The sequence below is a fragment of the Miniopterus natalensis genome, chromosome 10, assembly GCF_054644295.1.
Source record: "Miniopterus natalensis isolate mMinNat1 chromosome 10, mMinNat1.hap1, whole genome shotgun sequence".
NCBI classification, from domain to species: Eukaryota; Metazoa; Chordata; class Mammalia; order Chiroptera; family Miniopteridae; genus Miniopterus; species Miniopterus natalensis.
The window spans coordinates 40,606,840-40,625,067 of record NC_142090.1 but is presented as its reverse complement, the minus strand read 5'-3'; the positions used below and the strand labels follow the sequence as shown (position 1 = coordinate 40,625,067).

The 18,228-nt window shown below is 38.9% G+C and overlaps 1 protein-coding gene across 5 annotated transcripts in view; it reads left to right on the top strand.

Moving 5' to 3' along the window:
- Positions 1–18,228, top strand: part of STARD3NL (STARD3 N-terminal like) — a 64,034-nt gene that overhangs the window by 39,832 nt on the left and 5,974 nt on the right. For 4 of the 5 annotated variants that reach the window (XM_016199142.2, XM_016199140.2, XM_016199139.2 and 1 more), the window contains 4 exons: positions 4,080–4,157; positions 5,978–6,031; positions 6,142–6,259; positions 8,269–8,364. In XM_016199142.2, coding sequence (XP_016054628.1) covers positions 4,080–4,157; positions 5,978–6,031; positions 6,142–6,259; positions 8,269–8,364 — 346 coding nt within the window. The remainder of the gene's footprint in view (positions 1–4,079; positions 4,158–5,977; positions 6,032–6,141; positions 6,260–8,268; positions 8,365–18,228) is intronic. The other variant, XM_016199143.2, reaches the window with a different exon arrangement.

The window sequence follows — 18,228 nt, the reverse complement described above, 5'->3', positions numbered from 1 at the left end:
TTTTCTCTTTGTCCTTGACATTTGTCATTTTAATTATGATGTGTCTTGGAGTGGGTCTCTTTGGGTCCCTCTTGTTTGGAACCCTCTGTACTTCCTGAACTGGTGTGGCTTTCTCCTTCACCAGCCTAGGGAAGTTTTCTATAATTATTGCTTCCACCAAGTGCTCTCTTTCCTCCCCCTTTGGCACTCCAATAATGCGAATGTTGTTTCGCTTCATGTTGTCCCAAAGTTCCCTTAGACTGTCCTCATACTTTTTAACCCTTTGCAGTAGTTTGTCTACTCTCAGCCACCAAAGCTTTTTTACCGTTCCGGTCGTATGTCTGCTCTCAGCCACCACAGCAAGGAACCGTACGAATCTTAACTCCATTCATGTATCAGTTCATAATTTCTCTTGTTTATCATTCATAATCTTGCATGTTATGTATCACTGCTCTTTCAATGGAAATTAATTCCGACCAGTATGACACCCATTTCCAAATTTAAAACGACCGCAAAGGGTTAAGTGTTTTTTCTTTTTGCTGCTCTGATTCTGTGATTTTCTCTACCTTGTCTTCTAAGTCACTTATTCTATCCTCTGCTTCATTGAGCCTGTTTTTAATTCCTTCCAGTGCATTCTTGATATCAGATACAGCATTCTTTATCTCTGTCTGAGTTTTATTTATGGTATGTATCCCTTTTTTCATGTTTTCACTAAGGTTCTCGATCTTATCATCTAGAGTCTTCTTAAGTTCCTTGAACATCTTCATCATCCATACTCTGAGCTCCATTTCTGATAACTTGCTTAACTCCATCTCATCAACGTCTTTTTCTGGCGATGTTTCCTTTTCTTTAATTTGAGGGTTGTTTCTTTGTCTCCCCATTTTGGTAGGTCTTAGTGTTTGTATCTGTATATTAGATATATTTGCTTTCTCCCAGTCTTGTGGGATGGGATTTTGTCTTGTGGGTCCAGTGGAGCCCAGAGGTGTGTTTTCCTTACACCTCTGAGCTCTTTGCTCTAGATGTGTCCCTCTTGTGGGTGCTTCTTTTGTGGTTTCTTTATGTTCTCCTGTTGTGGTTGGGCCTCAATTGTTGTAGATCAGTCTTTGGGAGGACCCTCCTCTCAGGTTGGCTAGCTGTATCTCAGCCCTAACGTCAATGTGTAAGCTGTTGTACGGGTGCTGGCAAAGCAGGACAATACACAAATAAAATTCCAGGAAACAAGAGGTATCTTACAAAATATCTTGACAGTCACAATGAAAACAACCCATGTGAAAATAGAACTGGGATAGTGAAGGGAGAACACACACACACACACACACACACAAGTACGCTCAAAACGAAAAAAAAGAGAGAAAGAAAAGTAATGCTTAAATAGAGAGAGATGTATATTGTTGTTAATACTGGTGAAAATTTAGAAAATAATAATAAACTAAAATGTAAAAAATAGAGAAGCTACTGGGAGATAACAGAAGCAGAGAAAAGATTCTGAAAGAAGGGCCAACAAAAAATTAAGGGAGAGAATAGGAATAGGATAATAGTTGAAAATGAGAAAACAAAAATACAATAAAGAGAATAAGAGAGACCAACAATTGGACAGGAAGACAGAAGGGAGCATAATGAAAGAATGAAAAAAAAGTAGAAAAAGAGAAAAGAAAAAGAAGAAAAAAGTTATGCCAATGGATTGAGAGGAGAGAGAGAGATAAAGCCCAGGCAGGCAAGGATTCTGGTAAGAGATTTGGGGGAAACTATAGAGGAAAGCAGTAAACTTGGTTATAATGATAAAGTCCCAGTCGTTAAGCAGGGGTATCAAGAAAGTCTTGATAGTAGAAGCAAGGATAAAACAAAACAAAGCAAATAACCAAAACAAAACCAAAAACAAGCTAAGCAAGACAAAATTCGGACTCTGTGATGTTTCGTCAGTGCTCCCCACTCACACTTGGTCCACTCAGGTATGTTTCTGTGTTTTTTTCAAGCTGGTTACATAGGATTTTAGGAGGAAATCAAGTCCGTGGCTGGGAGCAGGGGCACTGCTGCTTCTCACAGGGCTGCCATCTTCCCTCCTCCCTGACACAGCAAGTTTTCGAAACTTGTCCTCAGGCGGAGGGGAAGTGGAGTGGACTGGAGCTGTGTCGGGAGAGTCTGGGGTTGTGGGCTCTGGAGAGTGAGATCAGGGGATGCCCCCAATTCATTTTAACCTCATCATTCACAGCTTTCGAAACTGAATGCACCATGGTTGTAAGTAGGACCCTTGAAGTTCAGAAAACCTGGGTTTGATTTGCAACACTATTACTAGTTATATATCTTTGAATAGATCATGTCTAAGTTTCAGTTTCTTCAGTATTTAAAATGAGAGTATCATCATTTTGAGAAGTAAATGAAATAATACATGGAAAACACATAGCCCAATGGTAGGTATAGCCTAGAAGTTCAGAGAACCACCTGTAATCTATGTCATCATCATTTTTGGTTGAGAATTTTAATAACTGTACTTTCTAATGGTTTTCAAACTACTCTAAAAAGCCTTGTTTTGTTTTTGGAGGGGCTTGCATATGTGTGTCTGGGGAAAGAAGTGGAAATCCCAATAAGTAGAGATCAGGATTCTTTGTCATCACCCCCTTGCAGTCTGACTGGTTCCATTTTTATCTGTACAGTAAGGGTTCATTCTTATCTGTTTAATATATTAGAGTTCTATGCAGTGTGCTGAGAAAGTATTTGACTGCTACAGAATATTTGGAAAACCATTAATATAATTTAACCCCCTTATTTTTCCAAATGACGAAATTGTATTTCATGGTTCAGTGTCTGAATCTATCCTAGGTCATTGAAGTTGGTGGCAGAACATGTTATATCCCAAATCTCTTGATATTTATTTCTTTTGAAACTATGGACATATGAACAATAAAATTGATTTCTCTTTTATTTCCCTTGCTGAATTTATCTTAAAATAGCCTGAGTCAGGAATTAGCAGGAAACCAGATTAATCCACTGGTCAGATCTCCGTTGGTTGTCTATACTCCGTGCTTAGGGGGTTACTGGACAAATAAGTAGAGCCCATTAGCTCAGATTGGAAAGACTGCCATGAAAGGGCTAGGAAATGGGCGCAACCTCCTAGAAACCTTGGGATCTGGGAGATGTCAAGATAGAGGGGTAAAGACTTTTGCCAAGTCCAGAACACAGAGATAAGAGTTTGGAATGAATAGAGAAACTAAATGGTTAGGAGATTATTGGAAAACACATTTTAATAAAAGCAGCAAATTAAAAACAAATAAAACCTGTAAACTTCATTCATGTAAAAGGATCTTAAATGAGGTTATCTAGTCAATGATAGAAAAAAAGTTCATCCAGAAGCCTTTCAGCAGTTTTGATTAGTGAGGAACTTTGGGCAGACTCCTACCCTGAGTGTCAAGGGTTCTCGACTTTTCCCATCTCAGAGTATTCTATCTTTATTTCTTAGTCAATGAGAGTTACTAAGACAGCTGTAGTATAGTGGTTAAGAGCCTGATCTTTGCAGTCTGGCTGCCTGGATGCAAATCCTGGCTTCCTCACTAAGGAATTGTATGGTTTTGGACAATTTTTCTATTAAAATTATCTGTATAAGATGATTAATGATAGTGGTTGATTCATGTGGTTGTTGTGGTAGGGATTACATGGGATAATAATACACATAAATCATTTCACAAAAGTCCCAGAACCATCATAAATTATCAGATAGTAGCTCCTGAGATAGGCCAAACTGGGAGAATACCCCAGTAATTCAGAGCTTTCCTGTGGACTTTACTAAAAACTTGCTGTCTTCTAAAAGTGAGCATTTGTACCTGAAGTGGAATCAGAAATATATGTGGACTCATGTAGAAAGGAAAAACAAACATTAAATTCTATGTTCTTTTGTTGAGAGTGGGAGGTTGACTTGACTCATTTGGATGGTATTACATAAATTCTGGGGCAGCAATTCAAGTGCTAGTCTATAGACCAGTGCTAGTCTGTGACAGTTGTCAGCTAAATCAGAATAATGAAGGCACTTTGGTGGATTCTTCATAAAACTAAATTACTTTTCTTTTTCATATATTTTTAAAAACTTGTCTTTTCTTTTTTTAATATAGCTTTTGGCAGTTTTTCGGTTCAAAGTGTTAATACTTGCCTATGCTGTATGCAGACTGCGCCATTGGTGGGCAATAGCAGTAAGTATACCTGGATGAGTGGTTCATCTCCTCCAGTGCTGGTGTCCAGGGCCTGCTCACAGGGAGAACAGGTAGTTTTCATCTGGGTTGAATTTTACTAGCTTTTCCTGAGTCCCTTTTCCTCCACATTTCAACGGGTTTAACACTCCAGGACTTCTTTCAAAGGGTCATGACTAACTAGTTTTGTCTGTATGGATACTGAACCAACTGAGAAATCCAGAAGCCCAACAGGATTACTGGCCATGCACCAACCCGCCTTCTACCTAATTTTACAATGAAAGATAAGATCAGTATCTCTGTCACAAAGATATTTAGAAATTTTCCTGTTGATTGAAACTGCTTGGTGATTTTTCATGACTTGCTTATTTTGATAATTGCCTTCCTCCCTGTTTTATTCCCCTCCCTCCAATCTTAAAGGGAAAAGCTCTCATGCTCCTTTTTATTGTTGCCTTTAGGCTTCTAAAAGGCAGTGGCCTTTTTATTTATTTCTGTTTCCTTGCATCTATCATAGAGCTTTGGCACATACTATTCACCCTCGATAAATATTTGATTGAAAGAAGAATTATAAGCAGTTCTGCCTGAATTGTTTTTGCCTTTTCCATAGATATCTGAATACCCACCTTTTTGAGAGCTCTAATAAGGCAAGTATATGAGGGAGGGGAATGCTGCATAGGAATAACCTGCAGACTTGCTTTGGAGTGTGAGACCTTGGTAGCTGTGTGTAGGCCAGCACAGGCTTGTCTAGCACTCCTAAGATAAAAGTCCACCAGGGGCCACCTCTGCCTGGGCCATCTCTTCTGAGCATCCACAGAATCATCAGACCATCCATTGATCTCTAAGCTCACGTTTCATGGATATGGGCTGACAGTTTTAGCCAGACTTGACTCCCCATTTTGAATACCAAATAGCTTTTGTCAATACCAAATAGCTGTGGTGATTGTCCCTTCTCAATTTTCTACAATAGTCTGTATTTGAGTTTCTGTAACATGCCCTAGTGTTTGTCTGTCTCAGTGTGTGTGTGTGTGTGTGTGTTTTCAGAAAAGTAGTAGACACTCAGAGTTTTAAGAAAGTATCTTCAGTATCTCATTGTAAATTATCAAAAGGTCAGATTTAGCACATTCATTTTATTGTTTCCAATTTTTATTTTAAAAAACATTTGTAGAGAGGGTCCAGGCAGCTGGAAGAAGTCAGCTGGCACCTAAAGAGCCCTTGGTTCAGCCTGTAAAGTTACTTAGTATCAGAATGTAAAAGGCTTCCTCTCCTAAGTAGCATACTCTGGCTGGTGTGTGTGTGCTCGGGTGAGCAGCTTGTGTTTTGTTAACAAATACTGACTCTGAAACTTTAATATTTACTAAGCTTGACAACTCCATTCTGTCAGTCAAGGCTACTATTTGGCATTAATTTTGGTCAGGTTTTATATTGCTACAATCTTAGTTGGAGGACTGGGTGGTGACAAGGACCAGGTCCTGTGGGATAATCCCAACCCCTAGGGGGAGCCCTGCCTGTGTAATTTCACCATCCTTTCTTCTGTGGTGATAGTGTCTTTGGGGATAAAATTTAGTTTCCCAGCATACCAGCTTGCTAACATGTGGGAGAAAGGAAGCCATAAGAGCCAGTCAGAGACTGTATGCCACATAGAAGCAGAATTTGCCGCAGTCTGGACTTAGGGGATAGAGATAGAGTGAGGTGGGAAGGAGCTGGGCTGGCTTTAGCTTCTCAGGCATTATGTGCTTTGACTCAGGTGGGTCTCTTGTGTGAGGAAGGTGCCTCTACAATGTCCAGTGTCTAAATTGAATGGTGCCCAATTATGTGTCTTTCAGTTGACGACAGCAGTGACCAGTGCCTTTTTACTAGCAAAAGTGATCCTCTCGAAGGTATGGCCTACCACTTCTGAACAATACCATTGATAATAACAAAGCCTTGTTTTCCATTCTGAGCTCATGGTAACTGTATTTCCTTTTGCTTGTCACAACTGTTCTTCCAGCTTTTCTCTCAAGGGGCTTTTGGTTATGTGCTGCCCATAATTTCATTCATCCTTGCCTGGATCGAGACGTGGTTCCTGGATTTCAAAGTATTACCTCAAGAGGCAGAAGAAGAAAACAGTAAGTTTCTCTCAAAATTAGCCTCCTGAGACTGGCTAGGTACTGAGCTGGAAGGAAGAGCTGTAGATGTCATGATTTGAATGGAGCTGCAGGTAGGTAGAGTTAGGCAGATTATGGTGTCTCTGTTCTTTAGTGGGTATAGCAGACGTCACAAGAGTTGGATGAAAGAATAGTGACAGAGCCCAGCCGGGCGTGGCTCAGCGGTTGAGCATCGACCTAGGATCCAGGCGGTCAGGGCACATGCCCAGGTTGTGGGCTCAATCAATGACTCTCTCATCATTGATGTTTCTGTCTCTCTCTCTCCCTCTCCTTTCCTCTCTCTGAAATCAATAAAGATATATTTAAAAAAAAAAACAACAAAAAAAAAACTGGTTTCTTAAAAAAAAAGAATAGCGACAGAATGTGACTTCTCTCTCCAGCTGTTCGATCTGGCTTCCTTAGAAGAAGTATGAACACTGGTGAAAAGACATTCAAACAACAAAAATAGGCAACACCTGTTTTTCCTCAGGTTGACCTTTTCTGATTTTGTGCATCTAAACAACTCTTGTTTAGGGATAGAAAAATGTGAAACAATTTTAGGCGAACTCACTAAGCAATTCTAAAATGTCAGTGATTCTCCGGAGTTTCACATGGCTATTCATATAGCTAGTGGCTTTAAATGTGCCATATTAGAACAGTTGAGTGCCTAGAGTATAACTGTTGGTGGGTTAATGATGAAGATGGAGTTGAGGAAGAGGAAGATAGCAAGCCAGGGAAATGCTCAACCATTTCAGGCTTTCACCATGCTCCTCGGAGTAGCTGACTGGTAGCTAGCATTGTGGAATCATGAGTCCCGCCAAAGCTGTTATAACGTCCCTGTGTGGCTTTGAGTATCCCTGGATATTGACTAGTGAAATGATTCATTGAGCTTTATGCTGGAAGCCCACATACTCCACCCACTCTGTTGGAGGTGACATGATCAGCACAGAGACCCAGACAGATTTAGGACATGCTGTTTTTATACCCCCTCAATCATCTGGCTCTATTTGCCCTGCCTAATAGAGAAGGGAAAAGAAAGTCTGTGTCTTATGTAAAGATAAACATAACCTAAAGGAACAACAGAAGGGAAAATAACTTTGGAAATGGCTTTCTTTAGGAAAATCTCATTTACAGAGAAGACATCTATAAGAAAAGAATTATTCAAGAGAAGGTTTTAAGACACATTAATCAGACCGGGCTGTATCTATCCTGAGCCGCCTTTTCCTTAATGAAAACATGTTGTGGACAAGGGACAAAGTTAATGGAAGTCATTTTTTAAATTATATGTGAAGATCAAATTGATCTTTATTGAAAGAAGAACAACTATTAATGTGACGGAGGCCTGAATGCTTATGCGATTAAACCAAATTCAAAATAACTAATAAAGCAGAACACACAATTAATGAAAAACTCGACAGTAGCATTCCTGAGTGCTCTTGAGCTATCCAGGCCATGCTGCCTTGTTTTCTCTTTTCTTTGTTTGTTTAAATACCTTTCTTTTGTGAGAACCTTTTTCCTGGATAAATGTTTCTTGGATATTTACTGGATAAATATTAATTACCCTTAATATATTTATAAAAGTCTGTTCATTTATTATGGTTTACATCTGGCAATTCTCCAACCAAATGCAAACTGTAGGTCATTTGTGCAAGCTGACCAGGTTTTCTGTTTTGCTTTGTGTTCTGTTTCTATGTTGTTGATTTCTGTCGAGAGAGAGGTATTCTCAAGGGAAGATGCTATAAATACTGAGTCAGGATCAGATGAGTAACATGAGGCAGTTTTTTAAATTAGTTGGAATCTGTCCTTACAGTGCAGGTTCATAGTTTATTAATAAAGTTTATTTTTTGGTTGAAAGAGTTTTAAAGTACCTCTTTTGGCTAAGAGTTTTTTAAAAAAATGTAATATTAACATCATTTTATTGTGGTTAACCTTGCCAAGAAGCTACCAGAACAGTGACATCATTCCCAGCACCTGAGTGTCTTCTTTTCTAGGACTCCTGATAGTTCAGGATGCCTCGGAGAGGGCAGCGCTTATACCTGGTGGTCTGTCTGATGGTCAGTTTTATTCTCCTCCTGAATCTGAAGCAGGTAAAAAATTTTGATTTCATTTGTGTTTTTGCCCATTATTCAAATGCTCAGTGTGCTCTCTCTCCCCTTCCTTCTCTCCTTCTACTTCTCAAAACACTTAGCAAACATTTAACATACCAGGTGTTTCAGATATGAGAATAACTAAAATATGGTTTTGATATGTGATCAGTGGTGAGACATAGAGCTGTAAAAATAAATGTAATAGCCGTGGCCATTGTTTCTCAGTGGTGAGAACGTTGGCTCATGCACTGAGGGGTCTTGGATTCAATTCTCGGTCAAGGGCACAGCCTAGGTTGCAGGTTTGATCCCTGGCCCAGGTCTGGGGGCTCATGCAGGAGGCAACCAACCAATGTGCCTCTCTCACATTGATGCTTCTCTCCCTCCCTCCCTTCCACTCTCTCTAAAAATCAATGGAAAAAATATCCTTGGGTGAGGATTAAAAATAATAATAAATAAATAAAAATAAATAAATGTAATAGAGGGCCAGAGACACTGTGGCTTGTAATTTGCATCTTAGAAGAAGGCAGGCAAAGACAGGGGTTTTGTTGCTTTTTTATTACCTGTCATCCCCTTAACCAGCCCTCCTCAGGGCCTGCCATGTCTGAGAATGGAAGCACTGTCTGCCCACCTTCCCAGGTTAGAAACGAGAGCCTCACAGGGACTCTGCCCGTTTTCAGCTCACACCCATTCATTCATTAAGCTGTTTGATCCTCTGTTTCTGCCTCCTTTATCTCATTCAAATTGTACCACTTAATTTCTTTTTTCCCTTTTTATTGAATTTATTGGGGTGACACTGGTCAACAAAATTATATGGGTTTCATGTACACAGGTCTACAACACAGCAGCTGTGCTCTGTATTGTGTGTTCACCATCCCAAGTCAAGTTTCCTTCCATCACCATTAACCCTCCTTCACCTCCTCCACTCCCCTCCCCTGGCAGTCACCACACTGTTATGTGTGTCCATGAGTTCTTTCTTTTTTTTCTTCTTTGCTCAATCCTTGCACCCTCTCCTGCCCAGCCACCCACCGCCTCCCTGGCAGCTGTCAGCCTGCTCTCTGTCTATGAGTGTTTCTATTTTGCTTGTTAGTTCATTTTGTTCATTAGATTACACATATGAATGAAATCATATGTATGTCACTTAATTTCATCCTGAGCTTCAATTCAGCATTTCTTGCTTCAGTTTCTACAGCAGCCCATCTCCCTGCCTGTTGCTTTCTCACAAGCAGCCACCAGAGTGCAGTGTTAAAAATAATAATTGAATTGTTCTAAGTGTTTCTCATAACCACTCTGATGTAAATGTCTCATCCTCCCTGTCTTAGAGATGAGCATGTTGAGGCACAGAGAGGTGAAGGAATTTGTCCCACATCATACAAAGAATAAGGGGTGGAGCTAGAATTTGAACCCTGGCTCTAGGGCTAGAGTCCATGTTCTTAGCTAATAAATATACAGCCTTTAATATTAATGAAAATTAAAACTGATCACATTATTTCCCTGGCCAAAAGTCTTCAGTGACATCAAGGATTAAGAAAGTCACGAATCCTTACCTGGCAGAACACACTTCTGTGATCCCCAGACCCAGTTTCCAACCCCTCTGCTTGTTCCTTTCCTTGTGTTCTGTTCTTAGTTTTTCTGAAAATGCTGTGTGCCAAAGCCCTCTCAAGCCATAGTGCATCTTGATTTTTTTTCAGCCTTAACACTACATCTCTGCAATCCTAGTCTCCACTCACCTGTTCAGAAGGCTCCCCCCCCCCCCCCCCCGGCTCCTGGCAATGTGGGCCGTGTGTCCTTGTCCTTTGGGACCTGTCCCACAGCCCTGTCATCCCGTGTTGTCTGCACTGTCTTCAGCAGTGACTTAGCCTGTTTCTATCACTGAGATGTAAGTTTGAGTTAGAGACTGCATTATTTTATTTCAAGCATTACACTTAGAAAATATTTTAAACCCACACACACACAAAACAAAACATAGTAAAACAGAGTCCAGGCAGAAAGGGCCATGTGAGGGTCAAGGGCATAGCAGTGAGACAGCATATTAGGGGAGCTTGCAATAATTTGACATTCTGGACTATTGGTATTGACTCTAAAAGCAGTATAAAACATAAAAGCACAGAGTCAGATGGTATAAATATATGACTTAGAAGAAAGGCTATTTCTCAGCCAGCAGAAACTGTTAGAATATAAGGATTATTTCATTGAGATTTTTCATGTCATTAGGATTCTTTCCTTTAAAAAATAAGAATTTTTCACTACAGTTCATGCTTTTGTATAAATTTTATTTTTCTAAGAATAATAAATTTTTTCAACACTAATGTATTTTCTTAATTGGAAATTCAGAATAGTGGTATAATAACATGAGGAATATCTCTCAAGTGGTCTTCAGCAAGCAATCTATAAGCTTGCATGTAACTTTTACCACCACCTAGTGTTAGTTGGAAATATTACCATATCATTGGCTTATGATGCTAAATAAGAACGACAAATACTTTCACAGTGTTCTGCTGGGGAGCTGCTTTGTCTAAGACAAAATGCAGATTAGTAGTGGCCAGAGAAGGAGTGTTCAGAATGGCTTAGTTTACTGTATTATGTTATATGTTCTGTTGTATTATTTTCATTGTCTGAGTGTTCAATTTAAGAAAGAATTAAAATTAAAAACTATTAGTGGAATTAATGTGCCTAGAAGATTCTCCTCTAAAGTGTTCTCATTAGGCTAATAGCTAAATATTAAACAGTGTGTCAGCAGCAGAAGTCATAAGCTTCTGTTCTGATGCAGCTATGATTGGCCCTTAGAGGTAAGAGGGCATCTGGTGCCTGCCTTGCCTTTTCTTGTCTTTCTTTTTTCAGTACATAGTACAGTGCCTTGCACATAGTAAATTTAAACTGTTGAAGGAACAAATTAAAGTAAGAGAGAAAGTTGGAGACACCAAAAATTGAAATGTTGCCTGGCCAGGCATTGCTCGGCAGTTGAGCATCGACCTATGGTCTAGGAGATCGAGGTTTGATTCCCAGTCAGGGCACATGCCCAGATTTCAGGTTCAATCCCTACTGGGGTGTGTAGGCGGCAGCCAATCAATGACTCATCATTGATGTTTCTATCTCTCTCCCTCTCCCTTCCTCTCTCTGAAATCAATAAAGACATATTAAAAAAAAAATGAAATATTAGCATTTTCCATGTAAAGGAATGACTTGAATTTTAGTATCATAGAGATTTGGAAAATGAGCATATTTTAGTAGGTGTACTTTTAAAGGATATAAAGGTGTTTTGTTTGCAGGTTTGATTTTGGTCTAGCCATTTCCTGCTTAAATGGAAAGACTGAGGAAGCACAGTCCTCTCTTATAGGATGGGCTTGAAGTTGTTTAAATGAAGCTTAAATGAAGCACAGCTTAAATGAAGCAATAGTGATACTGGGGAAAAGGTGATTCATCACTTTCTAAATCATTGAAAGACTAACTTAAAATGAAACTGGCTCAATTGCATAATACAGGATGGGGCAAAAGTAGGTTTATAGTTGTTGGTATGGAAAATAATATAGTAATTAATAAATAATAATACAAGAATAAACTCTGTATTTCACTTAGTCATAACTGTAAACCTACTTTTACCTCACCCTGTATAGTCTGTGCTGAACAAATCTAGATGAAGGCATTAAAATTTGTAATTAAAAATAACCATAAATTTTTGGTTGGCTTACTCCTGTAGCCCCATGTAATCATTTTTAGAACTCCTTTTATCCCTCAGAGTTTTCTTGTTTAGATGATCAATTATATAGCCACCCTATGTATATCAATAGATTTATAAGCATTTTTTCACTTTCTCATTAAAATTTTGGAAAGTTTTGAAAAATCATAGTTGAAGATACTACATACCATTCATTAAAAAAAATATTTAAGAGGTATAATTTACATACCATAAAATTAATCCATTTTAAGTGTGCAAATTGAATGATTTTTAGCAAATTATAGTTTTTCAGCCAACATTACGATACAATTTTAAACGCATTTTATCATCCCCAAATGTTCCTTTAATTGCAGTTAATTCCCACTCCTATATCCAGTTATAGATAAACCCCTGATCTCCTTTCTCTCTTGAAAAGTTGCCCTTTTTGGATAACTAACATAAATGTAATTATACAATATGTAATTTTTTTTGCATCTGGCTTCTTTTACTTAGCATAATATTTTTCAGGGTTATGTTGTAACGTGTGACTTGCTTATTCCTTTATATGGCTGAATACCATTCCATTATGTGAATATAAAGCATTTTGTTTTTAAAAGTTGATGAACATTTGGATTGTTTTCAATATTTGGCTGTTAGGACTAATCCTGCTGTGAACAATCATGTACATGTCTTTGTGGAGACACGTGTTGTTTTGTTTCTTAGATAGATTCCTAGGAGATTTGCTGAGTCATATGGCAAGTTTCTGTTTAACTTTTTAAGTAATTGCAAACTGTTCTCCAAAATTGCTATACCATTTTACATTCCCTCCAGCAGTGTGTAAGAGTTTGTTTTCCTTATACTCACCAACACTTGGTATTATCTGTCTTTTTTATTAGAGCCACTCTAGCAGGTGTCAAATGGTATTTTCTTGTGGTTTTGATTTGCATGCCCTTAATGACTAATGACATTGAGAACCTTTCATGTGCTTATTGATTATTCACATATCTTCTTTGGAAAAATGTCTATTTTAAGTCTTTTACCATTTTTTAAAAAATTTATCTTTATTGTTGAAAGTATTACAGATACCCCCCCTTTTCCCCCCAATTGATCGCTCTACCCTGAATGCGTTGCTCCCCCCCACCGCCTTCACCACACTATTGTCTGTGTCCATAGGTTATGCACATATGCATATCAGTTCTTTGATTAATCTCTCCCCACCCACTCCCCCACTCCCACCTTCCCACTGAGATTCATCAGTCTGTTCCATGCTTCTGTGTCTCTGAATCTATTTTGTTCCTCAGTCTGTTTCATTTATTAGATTCCATATATGAGTGAGATCATGTAAAACTGAATCAGGAAGAATCAGAAAACCTGAATAGGCCAATAACAACTGATGAAATCGAAGCAGCAATAAAAAACACCTCTCAGCAAACAAAAGCCCTGGTCCGGATGGCTTCACTGGGGAGCTTTCTAATTCTTTAAGTTGTAGGATTAGTTTACTAAAAATTTTTTCTTGCTTTTTGAGGTAGGCCTGCAGTGCTATGAACTTCCCTCTCAGGACTACTTTCACTGTGTCCTATAGATTTTGGGTTGTTGTGCATTCCTTTTCATTTGTTTCCAGGAAGTTTTTTATTTCTTTCTTCATCTTATTGGTAACACATTCATTGTTTAATAACAGGTTATTTAGCCTCCATGTGTTTGAGTGTTTTTGAGTGTTTTTACTGTAGTTGATTTCTAATTTCATGCCCTTGTGATCTGAGATGCTTGATATGATTTCAGTCTTCTTAAACTTGTAGAGACTTGTTTTGCGTCCTTAACGTGGTCTTTCTTTGAGAATGACCCATGTGCACTTGAGAGGGCCGTATATTCGCAGCTTTGGAGTGAAATGTTCTATAAATATCAATTAAATCCATCTGATCTAGTGTACCATTTAGAGTCATTGTTTCTGTGTTGACTTTATTTCAGGAACATATATCCAGTGAAGTCAGGGGTGTTAAAGTCCATGACTATGACTGTATTACTGTCAATCTCTCTCTTAAAGTCCTTAAGGTTATTATTTATAGGTACTTATTTATTCCCATTTTAATTCTTTATGCCTATGTTTCTGTCTCTATTTCTTCTTATTACAGCAGTCCCTTTAACATTTCTTGCAATGTTTCTATTTCTACCTCTAATTACAGCAGTCTCTTTAACATTTCCTACAATGCTGGTTTGGTGGTAATAAACTCCTTTAGCCCTTTTTTGCCTGGTAAGCTCTTTACTTCACCATCTATTTAGAATGATAGCCTTCCTAGATAGAGTAGTCTTGGTTTCATATCCTTGTTTTGCATTACCTTGAATACTTCATGCCGTTCCCTTCTGGCCTATAGAGTTTCTGATGAGAAGTCAGCTGACAACCTTATGGGAGCTCCTTTGGAGTTAACAGGTTGCTTTTCTCATGCTGCCTTTAATATTCTCTCTTTGTCTTGAATTTTTTGCATTTTAATTATGATGCATGGGCATGGGTTTCTTTGGATTCTTCTTGCTTGGGACTCTCTGTGCCTCCTGAGCTTGTGTGACTTTTTCCTTGACCAGGTTAGTGAACATTTCTGCCATTATTTCTTCAAACAGGTTCTCTAACCCTTGCTTACTTTCGACCTCCTCAGGTACTCCTATAATACAAATATTGTTATGTTTCATGTTATCCCACAGCTCCCTTAGACTGTCCTCCTGTTTTTTAATTGTTTTTTCTTTTGGGGTCTCTGATTGAGTGATTTTTTCTTCTACTTCAGCTTCCTCTAATCTGTTCTTTATTTCTTCCAATGAATTCTTTATTTCTACTGTCATTTTTAATTCCCTTCATAGTTTTCAAATCTTTTTTCATGCTGTTGAGCATCCTTACAGTTAGTATTCTGAACTCTGTATCTGATAGATTGCTTATCCATTTCATTTAGCTCTTTTTCCTAGAGAACTCTCTTGTTTTTTCATTTGGGGCTTGTTTTTTGTCTCCCCATTTTGTCTGCCTGTTTGGATTTGTTTCTCTGTATTAGGTAGATCTGCTAGGACTCTCAGTCATTTTGGAGGGTCTCTGGTGTAGGCCAATGTTAGAAGCAGTTTGTGACTGGCCTTCAGTACCCTGTTTGGAGCTATCAGCAACCCTCTGCTTGAGGTCTCCTCTGCTGGGGCTGGGTGCAGTTGGACAGGACCAAAATACACACCGAAGTCTGCTTTTCCAAGACCCAGGTCCAGAAGCATATCAGGCAAAGACTCAAAGCACTTTGAGGTCTGCCTCTGCCTGCAGGCTGATTAATCTGATTCTGTTAGTGAGCCTCAGTCTGTAGAAACTCCACAGGGTGGGCCCACTGGTTGTTATGTCTTTTAATAAGCCTCAGGCTGTAGAAAAACTCCTCTGAGTAGGGGTAGAGGTTTTCCAGCAGAGTGGGGCAATTGCTTTTCCCCAACCCCAAGCAAAAACAGCAAATTGTGTGCCTGAGAAAGATGTCCTCTGCAGTATGGGGGAATGACTCGGCACAGGAATCCAGGGGTGCCTTCTGATCTCAGTCTCTAGAGCCCACAACCCCAGATTCTCCTCACACAGCTCTAGTCCACTCTGCCTGCCCTCTACTGGAGCCCAAGGTGAGTGGATGCACATCAAACTTCATGCATTGGCTCTTTAAGAGGGTGCCTGCATTTCCAGCCTTCTCTCTCTGTCCAACAGAAACCTGGCTCCTTTTCACAGCCAGATGTTATGTGGGCACCTTTCTCAGTTCTGGTGCTCTGGGCCGGGAAGCCCAGCCTGAAGTTTAGTCCTCAGAGTCCTCAGTGGTAAGCCACCTCAGCAGAGATATCTCTCTGGACCTTCAGCTGCTGCCTGTGGGAGCCCAGTTAGTCTACTTGTCCCTCCACACTTCCTACCAGTCTCCATGCGGTCTGCACTTTTCCTCCTCAGTTATGAGTGTGCTCTCCAGCTTGTCTTCAGTTGCAGTTGATTTTTCAGTATGTCCTCTATCAGGCCTTGGCCAGCGTAGCTCAGTGGCTAGAGCGTTGGCCCACACACCAAAGAGTCTCAGGTTCAATTCCTTTCAAGGGCATGTACCTGGGTTGTAGGTTCAGTCCATGGCCCTGGTCAGGGCACATGCAGGAGGACCCAATGGATGTGTCTGTCCCATCAATATTTCTCTCTCTCTCTTTTTCTATCTTACTCTCTCTTTCCCTCCCTCCCTTCCACTCTCTCTAAAAAATCAAAGGAAAAAGTATCCTCTGGTGAGGATTAACAACAACAAAAAAAGGTCCTTTATCGTATATATGATTTGTAAAAATTTTCTTCATGGAGTCTTTTGAAGCATAACTTTTTAATTTTGATGAAGTTCAGTTTATCAAAATTTTTTCTTTTTCGATAATGTGTTTTGAGTCATATCCAAGAACTCTGTCTTACCCCTATGTCATGAAGATTTTCTCTGATGTTTTCTTCTAGAAGATTTTATAGTTTTAGCTCTTTCAATTTAAGTTTATGGACCATTGTGAACTATTTTTTTGTGTGTGGAGGCAAGGAACTAAATTCATTCTATTGTTTTTGCATATCTAGTTGTTGTAGCACCACTTTTTGAAAAGACTAATTTTTCCCATTGAATTCATGTTTGTCAGAAAGCAGGTGACCATAAATACAAGGGTTTATTTGTGGACTCAAGTCTCTTCCATTGACCTGTTTGCTCTCTTTGCACTAGTACCACACTGGCTTTATTACTGTAATTTTATCTTTAAGTAAGTTTTGAAATCACATACTATAACGCCTTGCTTGAAAGGCCTGCCTTACTGTCCCCAGAAACTTCAATTTCATAAGTATTAAACCCTTTCATACCCTCCTTGTACATGTCGCCTCATCAGCTTAAACATCCAAGTCAAATTTTGGGTGACTGCCCACACACACACTGCTTATGCAGGGTGACCATAACAGCCCTCCAACTTCATTCTTTTTCAAAATCATTTAGGCTATTCTAGGTCTTTTGTGTTTTCATGTAAATTTTAGGATGTTTATGAATTTTTGCCCCAAAAGTCTGCTGCATTGAATTTATAGACCAATTTGGGAAGAATTGCCATCATGAAAATATTGAATCATCTAATCCAGGAACATGGACTCTCTACATTTATTTAGATACTCTTCAATTTTTCTTTGCATTTTTTTGTAGTTTTCCACATGTAAGTTTTGCTCTTTTGTTAAATTAATTCCTAAGTATTTTATTGTTTTTGGTCCGATTTTGAATGTAAACATTTTCTTACTTTCATTTTCAAATTGTTCATTGCTAGTATATAGAAATACAGTTGGTATTTTGTGGGGTTTTTGTTGTTGTTGTTAATCCTCACTGGAGGACATTTTTCCATTGACTTTAGAGAGACTGGTAGGGAGGGGGAGAGAGAAAGAGAGAAACATCAATGTGAGAGAGACAGATTGATTGGTTGCCTCCCTCACATGCCCGACCAGGGCCAGGGAACAAACCTGCAACCCTTGCTCTTGACCAGAATCAAACCCGAGATCCTTTGGTATGCAGGCCAACACTCTAACTACTGAACCACACTGGCCAGGGCTACAATTGGTATTTTTTATGTTTTTTGTCTTGTGCCCTTGCTAAACCTATTTATTAGTTCTAGTTTTGGTTTTGTGTGTATATGGATTCTGTGGCATTTTCTACATACATGATCATGTGATCTATAGAGAAAGACTTTCACTTTTTGTGTTTTAATCAGCTGGATATCTTTAATTTTGTTTTTTTCTTGTTGCACTGTCTGGAACCTCCAATATAGTGTTGAATGGAAGTGGCAAGAGCAGACGTCCTCGTCTTTTCCTGGTCTTTGGGGAAAAGCATCAGTCTTTCAACATTAAGTATGTGATAGTTGTGGGTTTTCACAGATGCCCTTTATTAGGTCTAGGAAGTTCCATTTTATTCCTAGTGTGTTGAAAGTTTTTATAATGAATGAACATTGGGTTTTTCAAGTGCTTTTCATGCACCTGTTGAGTTGATCATGTGGTTTTTGTCCTGTATTCAATTAATATAGTGAATTACATTAATTGATTTTTGGATGTTAAATCAACTGTTTACATCTGGGATAAATCCCATTCTGTCATGTTGTATAATCCATTATGTATGTTTGTGGATTTGATTTGCTAATATTTTTGGAGGATTTTTGTACCTATGCTCATTGCTTTTGTACGTATTGGTCCGTAGTTTTCAATGTAT